The sequence below is a fragment of the Serinus canaria genome, chromosome 26 (genome assembly GCF_022539315.1).
Source record: "Serinus canaria isolate serCan28SL12 chromosome 26, serCan2020, whole genome shotgun sequence".
Classification (NCBI taxonomy): Eukaryota; Metazoa; Chordata; class Aves; order Passeriformes; family Fringillidae; genus Serinus; species Serinus canaria.
The window spans coordinates 3,346,644-3,360,752 of record NC_066339.1 but is presented as its reverse complement, the minus strand read 5'-3'; the positions used below and the strand labels follow the sequence as shown (position 1 = coordinate 3,360,752).

At 55.5% G+C, this 14,109-nt stretch overlaps 3 protein-coding genes across 3 annotated transcripts; 1 reads left to right on the top strand and 2 right to left on the bottom strand.

Moving 5' to 3' along the window:
- The first annotated feature begins 1,063 nt into the window (after positions 1 to 1,063).
- Positions 1,064 to 6,502, top strand: RHEX (regulator of hemoglobinization and erythroid cell expansion). Its single transcript, XM_018922225.3, has 6 exons — positions 1,064 to 1,240; positions 2,880 to 2,949; positions 3,719 to 3,807; positions 4,362 to 4,523; positions 4,852 to 4,910; positions 5,378 to 6,502. Exons 2-6 carry the CDS (start codon positions 2,933 to 2,935, stop codon positions 5,582 to 5,584), a joined length of 534 nt encoding a protein of 177 aa, XP_018777770.1. The 5' UTR covers positions 1,064 to 1,240; positions 2,880 to 2,932; the 3' UTR covers positions 5,585 to 6,502.
- Positions 6,503 to 7,913: 1,411 nt separating this feature from the next.
- Positions 7,914 to 9,982, bottom strand: LOC103822318 (vasopressin V1b receptor). Its single transcript, XM_009097286.2, has 2 exons — positions 9,028 to 9,982; positions 7,914 to 8,212 (listed from the first exon to the last, which is right to left on the bottom strand). Exons 1-2 carry the CDS (start codon positions 9,980 to 9,982, stop codon positions 7,914 to 7,916), a joined length of 1,254 nt encoding a protein of 417 aa, XP_009095534.2.
- A 697-nt stretch (positions 9,983 to 10,679) lies between these two features.
- On the bottom strand, positions 10,680 to 11,645 carry LOC127060779 (vasopressin V1b receptor-like). Its single transcript, XM_050984954.1, has one exon. The coding sequence runs from the start codon at positions 11,643 to 11,645 to the stop codon at positions 10,680 to 10,682; it is 966 nt and encodes a 321-aa protein (XP_050840911.1).
- Positions 11,646 to 14,109: the final 2,464 nt, after the last annotated feature.

Sequence of the window (14,109 nt, the reverse complement as noted above, 5' to 3'; positions counted from 1 at the left end):
ATGTTATCTGTGTTCCTTCTTACACATTTCCTTTAGTGGAGCCACTGCCCCAGCTGATTCACACCGTGCCCCAGCAGAGTTTTATAAAAAACCCTTTTTTCCTGCCTTTATCAGACACTTCTCCCACCTGTTAATCTGTTTATCCACCACCGAGCACTTGAAAGCGCTGCAACAGCAAACTTTCACCTGAAAAAAAATCAACAAACAAGGAAGTTTCAGTTAAATAAACCCCAAAATATTTACCTGGGGCGCAGCAGCTGTGAGGAGAGCAGGACCAACACCTGATGACGCAGCTGGTGGATGGTGGGAGCAGTCCCAGGCATGAAGAGCAATTTGGGAAGTGACCCCCAACTTGTGATGCAGCTCTAGGGGTAGGTGATGCTTTTTGAAATCTTCTTTTTGCTTTTAGATAATCCAGGGAGATTCTTTGGGATGTTATATCCCTGTGACAGGATTGGTGTGGGCTGGTGGAGATGCTGAAAGGCGAGCAGGCATCATCCCCATGAGTCAGGCACCTTGAAACAAAGGGAATTTCTTGTTCCTTTCTGCCAGGGCACTTCCAGAGCTACAAACCCCACATTTTCTAAGAACCAGCAGCCATCCCAAACCTCCAAACCTCCTGGGAACTCTTCCCAAACCCCCTGGGATCTCTCAGGATGGGATCTGCCAGGCTGCTGCTTGCACCCCAAAACTTGCAGAACATTTTCCAGTTTGGGCAGGTGGAGGCCCAGCCACCCCCAGCAGCCATGGAGCCAGGTGGTGTAAAATGCTTCATCCCTGTGGAAAATGTTTGCTTGGAAGCACCCAGAGCTTGTTTTGGGTGGCAGCTGAGTTGAGCTGGGCACAGCTCCCCCAGCACTGCTCGGCTCCAAGGAAGCTCAGCTCAATTTTGGGACAAAGCTGCTAGAAGACAGAGAATTGATAGAGGGGTGCAGCAGCAAAACAGCTGCAGAACAGCAGAGAAACACCCCAATATATTTAAATGAGGCTGCTGACAGAGGGGAGGTGTCATGGAACTCGTGTGGGCTCCTTGGTGCCTCTGACCTGGGGGTAGAGCGTGACCGCATCCGGCACCGCCGCGCTGCCAGACCCCGCTCTGCACCCAAATTCTGCTAAAACAGCCCCAAATTCTGCTGGAACGGCCCCAAATCCTGCTGCAACAGCCCCAAATCCTGCTGCCTGACCAGTCCCAGCTGTCCCAAGCCGAGGGGAAGGGAAGGTTGGAAAGCTCTGAGCCCAGGTAAGGCCGCGTTGGGCACCGCGCTCCGCGTGCGATGGCGCGGGAAGCAGAGGGTGGAACAGTGGGGACAGAGCTGGGCTGGGAATCCCCCTGGGCACATTTTGGTGCCATCCTGAGCTCCAGAGAGCCAGCTGGGCCTGGCTCAAGTGGCATTAAAATAATTTGGGGCATTCTGGAGCTTTCACTCACGTTCAGCTGAGCGCAGATGCCTCAGGTTGACCCTCGCTGCCCAGCCGAGGAGCAGCTCCCTGCAAGCCTTGATTTCAGCATTTTCTTGAGAAAGGGTTCAAGTCCTGGAGGCTGCAGGCTCACAGAACTTCCCTGAGGCCCCCAAAAAAGCACATTTGGTGCCTAGCTCTCACTGGCTGCTGTCTCAAATCAGATTTTTTGATACCCACCCAATATCTGTGCCTCCATCTCGCTGTACCCACCTCGGCACAGAAGCTGCTGATAGTTGGATTTGGGGCTTATTTTGCAATTTCCTTTTGAACAGCTCATTTTTCAGATCCTTATCTGCTGCTGCAGCAGTGTCTCCTGCCCCACAGTAGGAAATGAGCCTTTCAAGAGTGGCAGCCCTTTGAGAAGGATATTTGAGGACAGATTTATTCAGTAAGGGAGGGGGAAAATTTCTGCAAAAAATGAACTTTCAGCTTGGCAGTCATCAAACTGTTTGCATGAGTGGAATTTTGCAGGAGATTGGTGGTTATCAGGAAAGCTTTTGATGAATTAGGCTCAGAAATGTGTCATAGAGGAAATGATAGAATCTGCTCCACAGGATGGATAATGCCTTTGCTCTATCAATTTATCCATCAGCCTATCAATCAAATTATCATGGCTGCTTTAATCACTGTATCAAAGCCTCAGCTGAAGATCTCTCCCTATCAGCCATTTATAAATAGCAAGTGTGTAACACTGAGAGAGGATTTAAAGTGCTTTTTTGCAAGTGAAAGCTCACAAAAGGAACAGCCCACTGCTATTTTTACAAAATGAACACCCCTATCTTTTATTATAAATCCCTTGAGTGCTATGGTCAGAAGTCCCAAGCCAAGGGGCCCAGCCCAGGCATTGGTGTTTTCTGATTTTCTGCCTTAAACCCTCTTAACCTCAGCAGGACTGAAGCTCTCACAGTATTAAATCTGAGGTGTTTCAGACACTGAGGTGCTGGAGGGCCTCTGATATTTCTGTCTGGACCTTGACTGATGCAAGAGTCTCACACCAACCCATGACCTTCCTTTGGTTACTTTTTCAATGGATTTTTTTTTTCCTTCATCTTGTAGTTCTCTTCCTTTTTTTAAATTTTTTTGGGGTGTATTAAAAAGAGAAAATGAAAAAACGAACCATGAAAGAGGATTAAAGCAAGAAGAACAAATTTCAATTCTCTTGTGGTGGAGCCCTGAAAGTCCAGACAAGTCTCAGATATGAGCATGTATAAAGCCATTAATTCAGTGATAAGGGACAGCCTGTGGCTCTGGGAGGGTGTGAACCACAGGGATTCTCACAGGGGGAGGGCTGGGATTAAATAAAAACCTTTATTTCACATCTGCAACATCCAACCAGTGCTTCCAAGTGCTGAGCCTGATCTCCAGCTGGTGTGGAACACCGTGAGGCTCAATGGGACCATTTCTTTGGTTGCCACCAGGTCCTGCTGCCTGTCTGTGTCCCCCCAGGCCCTGGAGACGCCTCAGCAGGAGGATGAACCTTTGTGCATGGTGAGTGCAGCACCCTGGGGCACAGAGCCCTTCACAGCCCCCCTGGGACCACCCCAGGCCAGGCTGGATGGGGCTCTGAGCAACCCCATTGAAATTCCATAAGTAAGGGCTGGGGTGGTTGTTGTCCCCTGTCACACGCAGCATTCCAGTGTCCCCCACTCAGAGGGAAGCATCCCTGGGCACTTCAGGAAAATTAGAAAACAAAATCTTCTCTCTGAGGGTGGGCAGGCCCTGGCACAGGTGCCCAGAGCAGCTGTGGCTGCCCCTGGATCCCTGGCAGTGCCCAAGGCCAGGCTGGATGGGGCTTGGAGCAACGTGGGACAGTGGAAGGTCCCTGGCCATGGCAGGGGGAATGGGATGGGCTTTAAAGTCCCTTCCAACCCAACCCATTCCATGATTCCCTGAACAACCTGCTCTGGCTGAGAATGTCCCTGCTCATGGCAGGGGGTGACCTCCTAAGGTCCCAACCCACTCCATCATTGCACAATTCTACAATTCCATCATATCTGTCATGTCTCTCTCCCCTCCAGCACCACATTCACCTCCTGGAGGTTTTTGAAAACCCTTCTGGTGACAGGCCCCAAAAACGAGGGGCAAGGAACTCAAATCATTCTTGAAAACCAAACCCCACATTTTGGGCCACATCACCCCAAAACAAAAAGGCAAAACCAAAAGCTACCAGCAAACCTGAGTCTAAAATGTGCCTTAAAGCCATGGGGGATTGAAAAAATTTGATTTCAGTGAGACTGAATGGTTTTCTCTCATTCAGCTGGATTCCTGCTGTCACCTCATTTGCCACCTTGATACTCTACCCTCTCCTCTTGCTGACCCTTTACACCATGCTCAGCAGGAAAATTGGTAATTAAAAAATGGCTTTCCCTGGTGATTTCCTGGTTGGGGTGGGTGTGGGATGGGAAAGGGGCAGGGCAGGGCAGGGCAGGGCTGGGCTGGCTGTGGTGGCACGGGTGACATGGCTGTACACATCAGTGAGGATTGTACAACCTTGTGTTGCTTCAAAACCATTTTCTTTTGTTGCTTTTTTAGCAAAGTGCTGGGCAAAGACCAAGAACCAGCTCACAGAGTATAAATTCAGATGAAGCTGCAATTTCTAGCAGGGAATTCTTTCACACCAACTGCTGCTCACATTAGCACAGAGCCCAGCTCTGCTTTGGGTCAAAATCATTCCAAACTTGCAAGAAGAGGCCCTGACACTGTGATTTGTCACTGGAGGCTCTCCTGCTGTGAGAGCAGGGCCCTGGATCATCTCAGTAATTGAACTGATGGATATGAGCCTGCTCCAGGGCACAGCAGTCATTCTTTGGGGGTGGGCTGGTTTGTACTGGGGGTGCTGGAGCAGGGTGGGGTGCTCTGGGCACAGCAGGGACCAGGGCTCACTCTCCTCTTGGTCACAGCCCAGCATTCCTGCAGGATGCAGGTGAGCAGCAGCCCTGGGGAGCATCCCAGCCCTCAGCCCACCCCAGCTCCAGCCTCAGCACCGGGAGGGGACACAGCACAAAACCAGCCTGGGGCACAGAAACAGCCTGGGGCACCAAACCCAGCCCCAGCCTATGCAGGTAAGGGGCTCTGCAGCAATGGGGCATTGTCCTGGCACAGGGATGGGAATTTTGGGGTGCCATTTGTGTGATGTCTCTTCCTTATGAGCTGTGGACACCCTGGGGTGGGAGGAGGGCCAAGCAGGAGCTGCCTCCTGTTCCCATTGCTCCCCCCAGCTGGGCTCTCCCTGCCCTTTTCTCCCAGGGAAGTGAGGCTGGGAGGGACCAAAGTGATGCTTTGTGGATCAGAATTTTCACTTCTGAGCATGTTTGCTTTTTGTCCCTTGGTCCTTTTTTCCCTGTAACTCTCTGGGAAGTGCTGGGGTGGTAAATGTTTTGTGTTTTTAAGGGAGCAGTGACACATCTTCGGACACCTCAGAGGACTCAGATGACCCTTCCTGCCCTCAGGTACCATGGAAAAATCATCCCCAGCCCACCTGGTGCTGTGTCCAGCTCTGGAGCAGCATCAGGAGGGGCAAATCCATCAAACCCCATTGAAGTTCCATAAGTAAGGGCTGGGGTGGTTGTTGTCCCCTGTCACACACAGCATTCCAATGTCCCCCACTCAGAGGGAAGCATCCCTGGGCACTTCAGGAAAATTCTCTCTGAGGGTGGGCAGGCCCTGGCACAGGTGCCCAGAGCAGCTGTGGCTGCCCTTGGATCCCTGGCAGTGCCCAAGGCCAGGCTGGATGGGGCTTGGAGCAACCTGGGACAGTGGAAGGTGTCCCTGGCCATGGCAGAGGGAATGGGATGGGCTTTAAAATCCCTTCCAACCCAACCCATTCCATCATTCCCTGAACTGGTGCATGGGCTTGAGGGCAAAGGCTCCTGGGTGGGTTCTGGGGCCTGACCTGGCCTTCCTTTTGCTCCTGCAGGGCCGTGGCTCAGAGAAAAACATCAATTACACATCCCTGGTGTTCCCAGGGAAAGGCCCCGAGCCAGGCTCTGCCCGGGACTACGAGAACGTGAAGTCTGGCATGGATTATGTCAATGTGGACCCAAAGAAAAGGAAAACACATTTCTGGCCCTTCTCCAGCCCCAGGGCATCCAAGGGTGTGGAGTACACCGAGGTGAAGCTGTGACACTGCTGTGGAGCTGTGACACTGCTGTGGAGCTGTCACACCAGGGTGAAGCTGTCACACCAGGGTGCTGCTGCTCAGAGGTGCCCAGAGCCCCCAGCAGCTGCACAGCTGGCACTGTCCCCTTTCCCCAGGGACTGCCTGGCACGGCCTGCAGCACTTGTACCACCCCCAGCCACAGGCACAGCTTCCTTGGCTTTTCCTTAAAGGCTCCACTGTTCCTGAGGGCTGTGGGGTGGGGCAGGGGAAGGCTCCTCCCAGCCGGGCTGGAATCAGCTCTCCTCTTCTGTGCCATGGCCTTTTCCCCCTCATTGCATGAAAGCAAAAGAAACATCCCCCCCTTGCCACTCAAAGTGGGCAGTTCAGGGAGGGAGATGCAGTGATCCTCCATCCTGCACTGAGCTGGCTGGCAGCTCCTCTCAGTCTTGTTGTTTTGCTCATCAGCCTCATAAAATCCTTTTAAATACAATTTTTCCATTAGCTTTTCCCTCTCCCTGTCTCCCACCTTTTGCTTTCCCTGCTTTGTCCCTGCTCCAGGTGCTGGGGTCGGTCTCTCCCACCTGGGCCATGTCCCTGCTCCTCGCTCTGCATTTTGTTACTTCTGAATTTTCCAGAAATAAACTTCCAAAGTGCCTGGGAATGGGAATGGTGTCCCAGTGGGAGCTGTGTGAGGGGGATGGAGCTGCTGCCTCCCAGCACAGGGAGGAATGGAGCTGCTGTCTCCCCTTCCTCAGGGCTGGAGCTGCCCCAAGTGTGTTTTAATGGGCTGAGTGATGCTGTGATTTAATGAAAGGCTGTGAGACCATTGATTTGGGATTGATCAGTGGCAGGGGGAGCCAGGCACTCCTGCTTTCATGACCTCATGGACCCAGCTTGAAGGGCACATGAAGGAAAATATTCCCAAAATCCCCAACAATTGGAAAACCCTGGAGAAATGTGATTGTGGGATTGGAGGTGAGGCCAACACCAGTGAGAGGAAGCTTCTGAGAAATCTGATTTAAAGGCCTGGCGATTAAAAAGTGAAAATATTGAAGATTTCAAAATATTTTACTCCTAATGTTTTATTTTTACAGCTTTAGTCTGGGATAGTGGAAGGAATAATGGCCATGGCTGGCAGGGAATTTGGAACCTTCACTGGGACACCTGTACCTCACCCTCAGCAGCTTTTGAGCTCTGCTGAGCTAACAGATGCTCTTTCCTGCCTCATCCGTGATTTATTCCTGCACAAAACAGCTCCTGGGAGCAGGGCAGGGGCCAGGCTGGGACTGCAGGGGAACTGAGTTCCCTGCTCCCCGAGCCCAGGGTGGTTTTGGGCCCCTGATCTCTGCAAAATCAGCCAAAAGCAGCAGCAGCAGGGTGAGAGCAGCTCCCTGGGATGCAGCAGACGTTGAGCATGGGGTGGGGGTGGGAGCAGAGCTGATGGGAGAGGGCATGGGGGGAGTCAGGATGTGCCCGGCTGAGCTGGAGCGGGGCCAGGGCTGCTCCCAGCAGCTCCTCGGGGGTGCCAGTGCCGCATTTGGGGCGCTCCAGCGGGCACAGTGTGGGGCAGGACAGCTGTGCCCAGCGCCAGGGGACGCGACGGCCCCGTCCCTGGCTCGGGGGAGGTGGCAGGGGGGCACTTCCAGGCCAGAGGAGCTCTGCAGCCCCGCGGGGGGACAGCTCTGCAGCCCCGCGGGGGGACAGCTCTGTCCCCGCTGTCTGCTCAGCCAGCAACGCCCCGAGGATGCGAGAGGAGGAAGCGACTCCGGAGCAGATGGAGCCGCGTTGCCGCCTGCCGTGCTCCGGCTGCTTTGCTGGCAGCTGGGGACGCAAAACTCGGGTCCCTCCAGAAGGATTTTGTGGATGCAGCATCCCCTGATCCTGAAGGGTGCAGGATCCCTCCCTAGAGGTTGCAGGATCCCTTGATCCCGAAGGGTGCAGGATGCGCTGATCCCAAAGGATGCAGGATCTCTTTCCAGAGGCTGCAGGATCCCTGACGGAGGATCCCTCCCCGGAGGGTGCAGGATCTCTCCCCGGAGGGTGCAGGATCCCTCCCCGGAGGGTGCAGGATCCCTCCCCGGAGGGTGCAGGATCCCTCCCCGGAGGTTTCAGAGTCCCTCCCAGCAGGAGAGCAGCCAGAAGTTTCCCTAAACACGGGTAGGGGTGGATGCTGTGGTCAGGCAGCGGCCGGAGGGGCTCTGTCCATCCCCCGGCACACACGGCAGCCAGGACAAGGCGGACGCGACGCTTTTCTGGGTGAAACATTCCGATTTCTGCAAAACGCGGTGCCACCAGGTGGGGAGAGCCGCGCTCTGCAGCGACAGAACGGTGTCACACCTGGCGGTGTCGCAGCCTAGAGCGTGCCCGACTCTGTCACGCCCTCGTCGCAGGGCGGGTACAGCTCCCTGGCGCTGTCCCCGTGCAGGGGGACCCCGGCCTGGTGGCTGTGGCTCAGGATCGTGGTTTTCCTGCTGCACAGGCTCCCGGTGGAGTTGGGTCTGTGCAGCCCGGCCCGGGGGCGGCCCCAGCAGCCCCGGCAGCGCCCGGCATCCTGCAGGAGGTGCCCGCTGAAGAACAGGTAGATCCAGGGGTTGCAGCAGCTGCTGAGGCTGGCCAGCAGCATGGTGATGCTGAAAGCCACGTTGGTGGACTCTGGAGAGGCAAGAGAGAGAGGTGAAACATCCCCAGGGGCTGGGCAGGGGTGGGGTGGGCAGTGGGCCGGAGCTGGGGGCTCTCCTGGCTCACATTCCCATCCCCCTGGCATTCCTGGGGGTGGAAAGCTGGCAGAGCCAGAACCCTCCAGGTTCTGCAGTGTGCTGGAGCACATCCTCTGAGAGCTGAGACCCAGCAGCTTCTGGGCTTTCCTTCAGCCTCTCTGCTGCCCAAAGCATCTCCCAGAGCACTTTCAATCTTGGGTGAAGTCCCTTTTTCTAGGAGTAGTAGTACTTCAGTAGTTAGGAAATCTTCTGAAGATTTACAGGAGAAAAAAATTCAACATATGAACTCAGAAATCCACTTCTGAAACCTCCGAAAATTCCCAGAGGAGAGGAAAGACACGCATGGCAAAGATGTCTTTGCACATCCCTAGGGATGATGGTCAGAAATGGTCATTTCTCAGTGCTTTTTTCTGAAAGGAATGATCTGACTGAAAATTGTATTTTATACATTTACAGGGGAGGAAACCTGAATTGTATTTTATACATTTACAGGGGAGGAAATTTTATGCATTACAGAGGAGGAAACTTGTAGCCTTTCCCGTGATTTTTATCATGTAAAAATGTGTAAAATCCCCATGATTTTTATCATGTAAAAATGTGTAAAATCCCCACGATTTTTATCATGTAAAAACCTGTAGCCTCCCCATTTATTTTTAAATGACAAGACGCCAGCCAGCTCTCCTTTGTTAAAAACCCAACTGCATTCCTGGCATTCCCAGGGCTCCGTGCCCCACTCCCCTCACCACTCACCATCATCAGGAGCATCCTGGTCCCACACTGACCACATCTGCACGCTGAAGAAGGGCGCCCAGCAGGTGACATAGGCGGCCACGATGACAAAAGTCATCTTCACCGTGCGGATCTTGGCGCGGGAGATGGTGCGCACGCTGCTCACCCGCGAGGGCTGCCCGCCCTTCCCTGCGGCGCTGGCACCACCAGGGGCACCCACCACGGCTCCCCCCGTGCCAGGGACACCGCTCTGAGTCTTGCCCTTGAGGTTCTTGCAGATCTCGTGGCAGATGAGGCTGTAGCAGACGCTGAGGACGCCCACGGGCAGCACAAAGATGCACAGCGTGGTCCAGGTGATGTAGGCTCGCGCTCCCCACGGGTACCCGAAATCCGCCCAGCAATCCAGCACCCCCGAGCCCGGGCGCACCTCCCGTAGGGAGAAGATGAACACCTGGGGCAGGCTGAGCAGGCAGCTGAGCAGCCAGGTGGCCCCGATCATGGTGTAAGCCTGGCGGCTGGGCTGCTGCAGCGACTGCAGGGGGTGGCACACGGCCAGGTAGCGGTCCAGGGTCATCACCATCAGCATGTAGGTGGAGGCGAACATGCTGAGCACCTGCAGGTACTTGACGGCCCTGCAGAGGGGGTCGGGCCCCAGGAAGCGGTAGGTGACCTTCCAGAGGAGCTGCGGCAGCACCTGGAACAGGGCCACGCCCAGGTCGCTCAGCCCCAGGTGCAGGATGAAGAGGTGCATGCGGCTCATCTTCCTCCTCAGCCGGTACATGGCCAGCAGCACGCCCAGGTTGCCCACGGTGGCCACGGCCAGGATGGTGCCCAGCACCCCGACCTCAGCCTTGGCCAGCTCCTCATCCCGGGTGTGCAGCACCGTCAGGTTGGGGTGCCCTGCCAGGCTCAGCAGCCCCTGGCCGTGCCCAGGTGGGCTCTGGTGGGAGCTGTTCCAGCCCCAGCCGGGCTCCATCCCTCTGGGAGGCTCTGCAGGAGCACAGCGCTCCACGGCTCCTCTCCGATGTCCTGTTGTCCCTTCCCTGTTTCTTCTGAGCTCCAGCTCCTCTGCCCCTGCCTGGGGGGCTGATGTGCCTCCTCCAGCAGTCCCCAACACCAGGGCAGGTTGTCACCTGTCGCCTGTCACACTAACCCCGTGTTAGGCAGCTGCAATTCCTTCTCTGCCTGGGCTGAAAATATTCCTGTGGTGCAGAGAGGTGCAAGAGCCCCTGGTCAGCCCTTGGTAGTTCTCTTGTCTGCACTGAGAATTCCCAAATCCTTGGTTCAGTCCTTGATGCTTCTCTTCACTGAACATTCCCAAATCCTTGGTTCAGTCCTTGATGCTTCTCTTCACTGAACATTCCCAAATCCCTGGTTCAGTCCTTGATGCTTCTCTTCACTGAACATTCCCAAATCCCTGGTTCAGTCCTTGATGCTTTTCTTCACTGAACATTCCCAAATCCCTGGTTTAGCCCTTGATATTCCTCTCCTTTCCACAAAACCTTCCCAAATCTTTGTTTCTCCCTGCACTGCTCACCCTGTGCCTCCCCTGTGCAGGTAAATCCGAGGGGAAAGAGAAATTCTCCTTAAAAGCAGCAGAGAACTCTTCATCCCCAGGAGAGCAGCCAGGTGAGCGTGTCCCAGCCCTGTCTCTAGGTGTCCCCAGGCTCCCCTCACCACTCACCATCATCAGGAGCATCCTGGTCCCACACTGACCACATCTGCACGCTGAAGAAGGGCGCCCAGCAGGTGACATAGGCGGCCACGATGACAAAAGTCATCTTCACCGTGCGGATCTTGGCGCGGGAGATGGTGCGCACGCTGCTCACCCGCGAGGGCTGCCCGCCCTTCCCTGCGGCGCTGGCACCACCAGGGGCACCCACCACGGCTCCCCCCGTGCCAGGGACACCGCTCTGAGTCTTGCCCTTGAGGTTCTTGCAGATCTCGTGGCAGATGAGGCTGTAGCAGACGCTGAGGACGCCCACGGGCAGCACAAAGATGCACAGCGTGGTCCAGGTGATGTAGGCTCGCGCTCCCCACGGGTACCCGAAATCCGCCCAGCAATCCAGCACCCCCGAGCCCGGGCGCACCTCCCGTAGGGAGAAGATGAACACCTGGGGCAGGCTGAGCAGGCAGCTGAGCAGCCAGGTGGCCCCGATCATGGTGTAAGCCTGGCGGCTGGGCTGCTGCAGCGACTGCAGGGGGTGGCACACGGCCAGGTAGCGGTCCAGGGTCATCACCATCAGCATGTAGGTGGAGGCGAACATGCTGAGCACCTGCAGGTACTTGACGGCCCTGCAGAGGGGGTCGGGCCCCAGGAAGCGGTAGGTGACCTTCCAGAGGAGCTGCGGCAGCACCTGGAACAGGGCCACGCCCAGGTCGCTCAGCCCCAGGTGCAGGATGAAGAGGTGCATGCGGCTCATCTTCCTCCTCAGCCGGTACATGGCCAGCAGCACGCCCAGGTTGCCCACGGTGGCCACGGCCAGGATGGTGCCCAGCACCCCGACCTCAGCCTTGGCCAGCTCCTCATCCCGGGTGTGCAGCACCGTCAGGTTGGGGTGCCCTGCCAGGCTCAGCAGCCCCTGGCCGTGCCCAGGTGGGCTCTGGTGGGAGCTGTTCCAGCCCCAGCCGGGCTCCATCCCTCTGGGAGGCTCTGCAGGAGCACAGCGCTCCACGGCTCCTCTCCGATGTCCTGTTGTCCCTTCCCTGTTTCTTCTGAGCTCCAGCTCCTCTGCCCCTGCCTGGGGGGCTGATGTGCCTCCTCCAGCAGTCCCCAACACCAGGGCAGGTTGTCACCTGTCCCCTGTCACACTAACCCCGTGTTAGGCAGCTGCAATTCCTTCTCTGCCTGGGCTGAAAATATTCCTGTGGTGCAGAGAGGTGCAAGAGCCCCTGGTCAGCCCTTGGTAGTTCTCTTGTCTGCACTGAGAATTCCCAAATCCTTGGTTCAGTCCTTGATGCTTCTCTTCACTGAACATTCCCAAATCCGTGGTTCTGTCCTTGATGCTTCTTTTCACTGAACATTCCCAAATCCGTGGTTCTGTCCTTGATGCTTCTTTTCACTGAACATTCCCAAATCCTTGGTTCAGTCCTTGATGCTTCTCTTCACTGAACATTCCCAAATCCCTGGTTTAGCCCTTGATATTCCTCTCCTTTCCACAAAACCTTCCCAAATCTTTGTTTCTCCCTGCACTGCTCACCCTGTGCCTCCCCTGTGCAGGTAAATCCGAGGGGAAAGAGAAATTCTCCTTAAAAGCAGCAGAGAACTCTTCATCCCCAGGAGAGCAGCCAGGTGAGCGTGTCCCAGCCCTGTCTCTAGGTGTCCCCAGGCTGGGTTTTATACCCTGGCAGGTCCCTCCCCTATGTTCCCCAGCTAGGTTTGACACCTGGCAGGTCCCTCCCTGATGTCTCCGTGTGTGAGCTCTGTCCCCAGGCTGGGTTTTGTACCCTGCCAGGTCCCTCCGATGTCCCCAGGCTGGGTTTTACCCTGCCAGGTCCCTCCGATGTCCCCAGGCTGGGTTTTAACCCCTGCCAGTCCATCCCGATGTCCCCAGGCTGGGTTTTACCCCTTCCAGGTCCCTCCGATGTCCCCAGGCTGGGTTTTAACCCCTGCCAGGTCCCTCCGATGTCCCCAGGCTGGGTTTTACCCCTGCCAGGTCCCTCCCCGATGTCCCCAGACTGGGTTTTACCCCTGCCAGTCCATCCCGATGTCCCCAGGCTGGGTTTTACCCCTTCCAGGTCCCTCCCGATGTCCCCAGGCTGGGTTTTACCCCTGCCAGGTCCCTCCCGGTGTCCCCAGGCTGGGTTTTAACCCCTGCCAGGTCCCTCCCGATGTCCCCAGGCTGGGTTTTACCCCTTCCAGGTCCCTCCCGATGTCCCCAGGCTGGGTTTTAACCCCTGCCAGGTCTCTCCCGATGTCCCCAGGCTGGGTTTTACCCCTTCCAGGTCCCTCCCCGATGTCCCCAGGCTGGGTTTTACCCCTGCCAGTCCCTCCCAATGTCCCCAGGCTGGGTTTTACCCCTTCCAGGTCCCTCCCGATGTCCCCAGGCTGGGTTTTACCCCTTCCAGGTCCCTCCCGATGTCCCCAGGCTGGGTTTTACCCCTGCCAGGTCCCTCCCGATGTCCCCAGGCTGGGTTTTACCCCTTCCAGGTCCCTCCCGGTGTCCCCAGGCTGGGTTTTACCCCTGCCAGGTCCCTCCCGGTGTCCCCAGGCTGGGTTTTACCCCTTCCAGGTCCCTCCCGATGTCCCCAGGCTGGGTTTTACCCCTGCCAGGTCCCTCCCGATGTCCCCAGGCTGGGTTTTACCCCTTCCCCGATGTCCCCGGGGATTTTTTTTCTTTTTTTTTCCAATAAAGAAATAGGGAAATTTTTTTTCCATTGGGGACAATCCAGGTGAGTCTGGAGCTGAAAGGCTCTTGGGTTTCACCTTTCTGAGAATTTGGGCATCCCCTCACCTTCCCTTCTGTCCCCACAATTCCACTTCTGTTTGGCAACATCCAACCTTTGTTTGCCCTCCTGGTTTATTGAAATTATGTCAAGAAAAATTGAAAATACTCTATTTTCAGCCCTTTTTTTCCTTTCTGTCAGGAAAAGATGATCCAAAAATCACCTGGTGTGGCTTTTGTCCCACCTGGTGTGTGCTGGGCACGGCTCTGCTTCTCTGGCTGCTGCTCTTCCATGGAAATCCCCTGTACCAAAAGCTGTTATTTGCTGAATAAATTTGCAGATCACCTCTAATAACCCTAAATGAGCTCAGTTTGTGTCTAATTAAAAGACATTCATCCTTATGAGGCCCTGTGGATATAAAGTACCCATCAGAGAGTGCCTGCTGGAGGTGCTGGGCACGGGAAGGGCGTTGGTGGATAATTTGATTTTCTGTGTTTGTGATCAGCTGTCTGATTTTCAGGAAGATTAATAGAGGGCAGTGTGAAAAAAAAAAAACAACCCAACCTTACAAAGCAGTGAAAAGCTGAGATGGAAGGGCAGAGTCTGCAGAGAGAAAGAAACACTGAGAGGGTTTTGAGGGTAAAGTTGTTTATTTTTTCCTGGCAGGATTTTGATTTGGGAGCAATTCCCTTGCAGTCAGAGCTTTTACTCCAGATT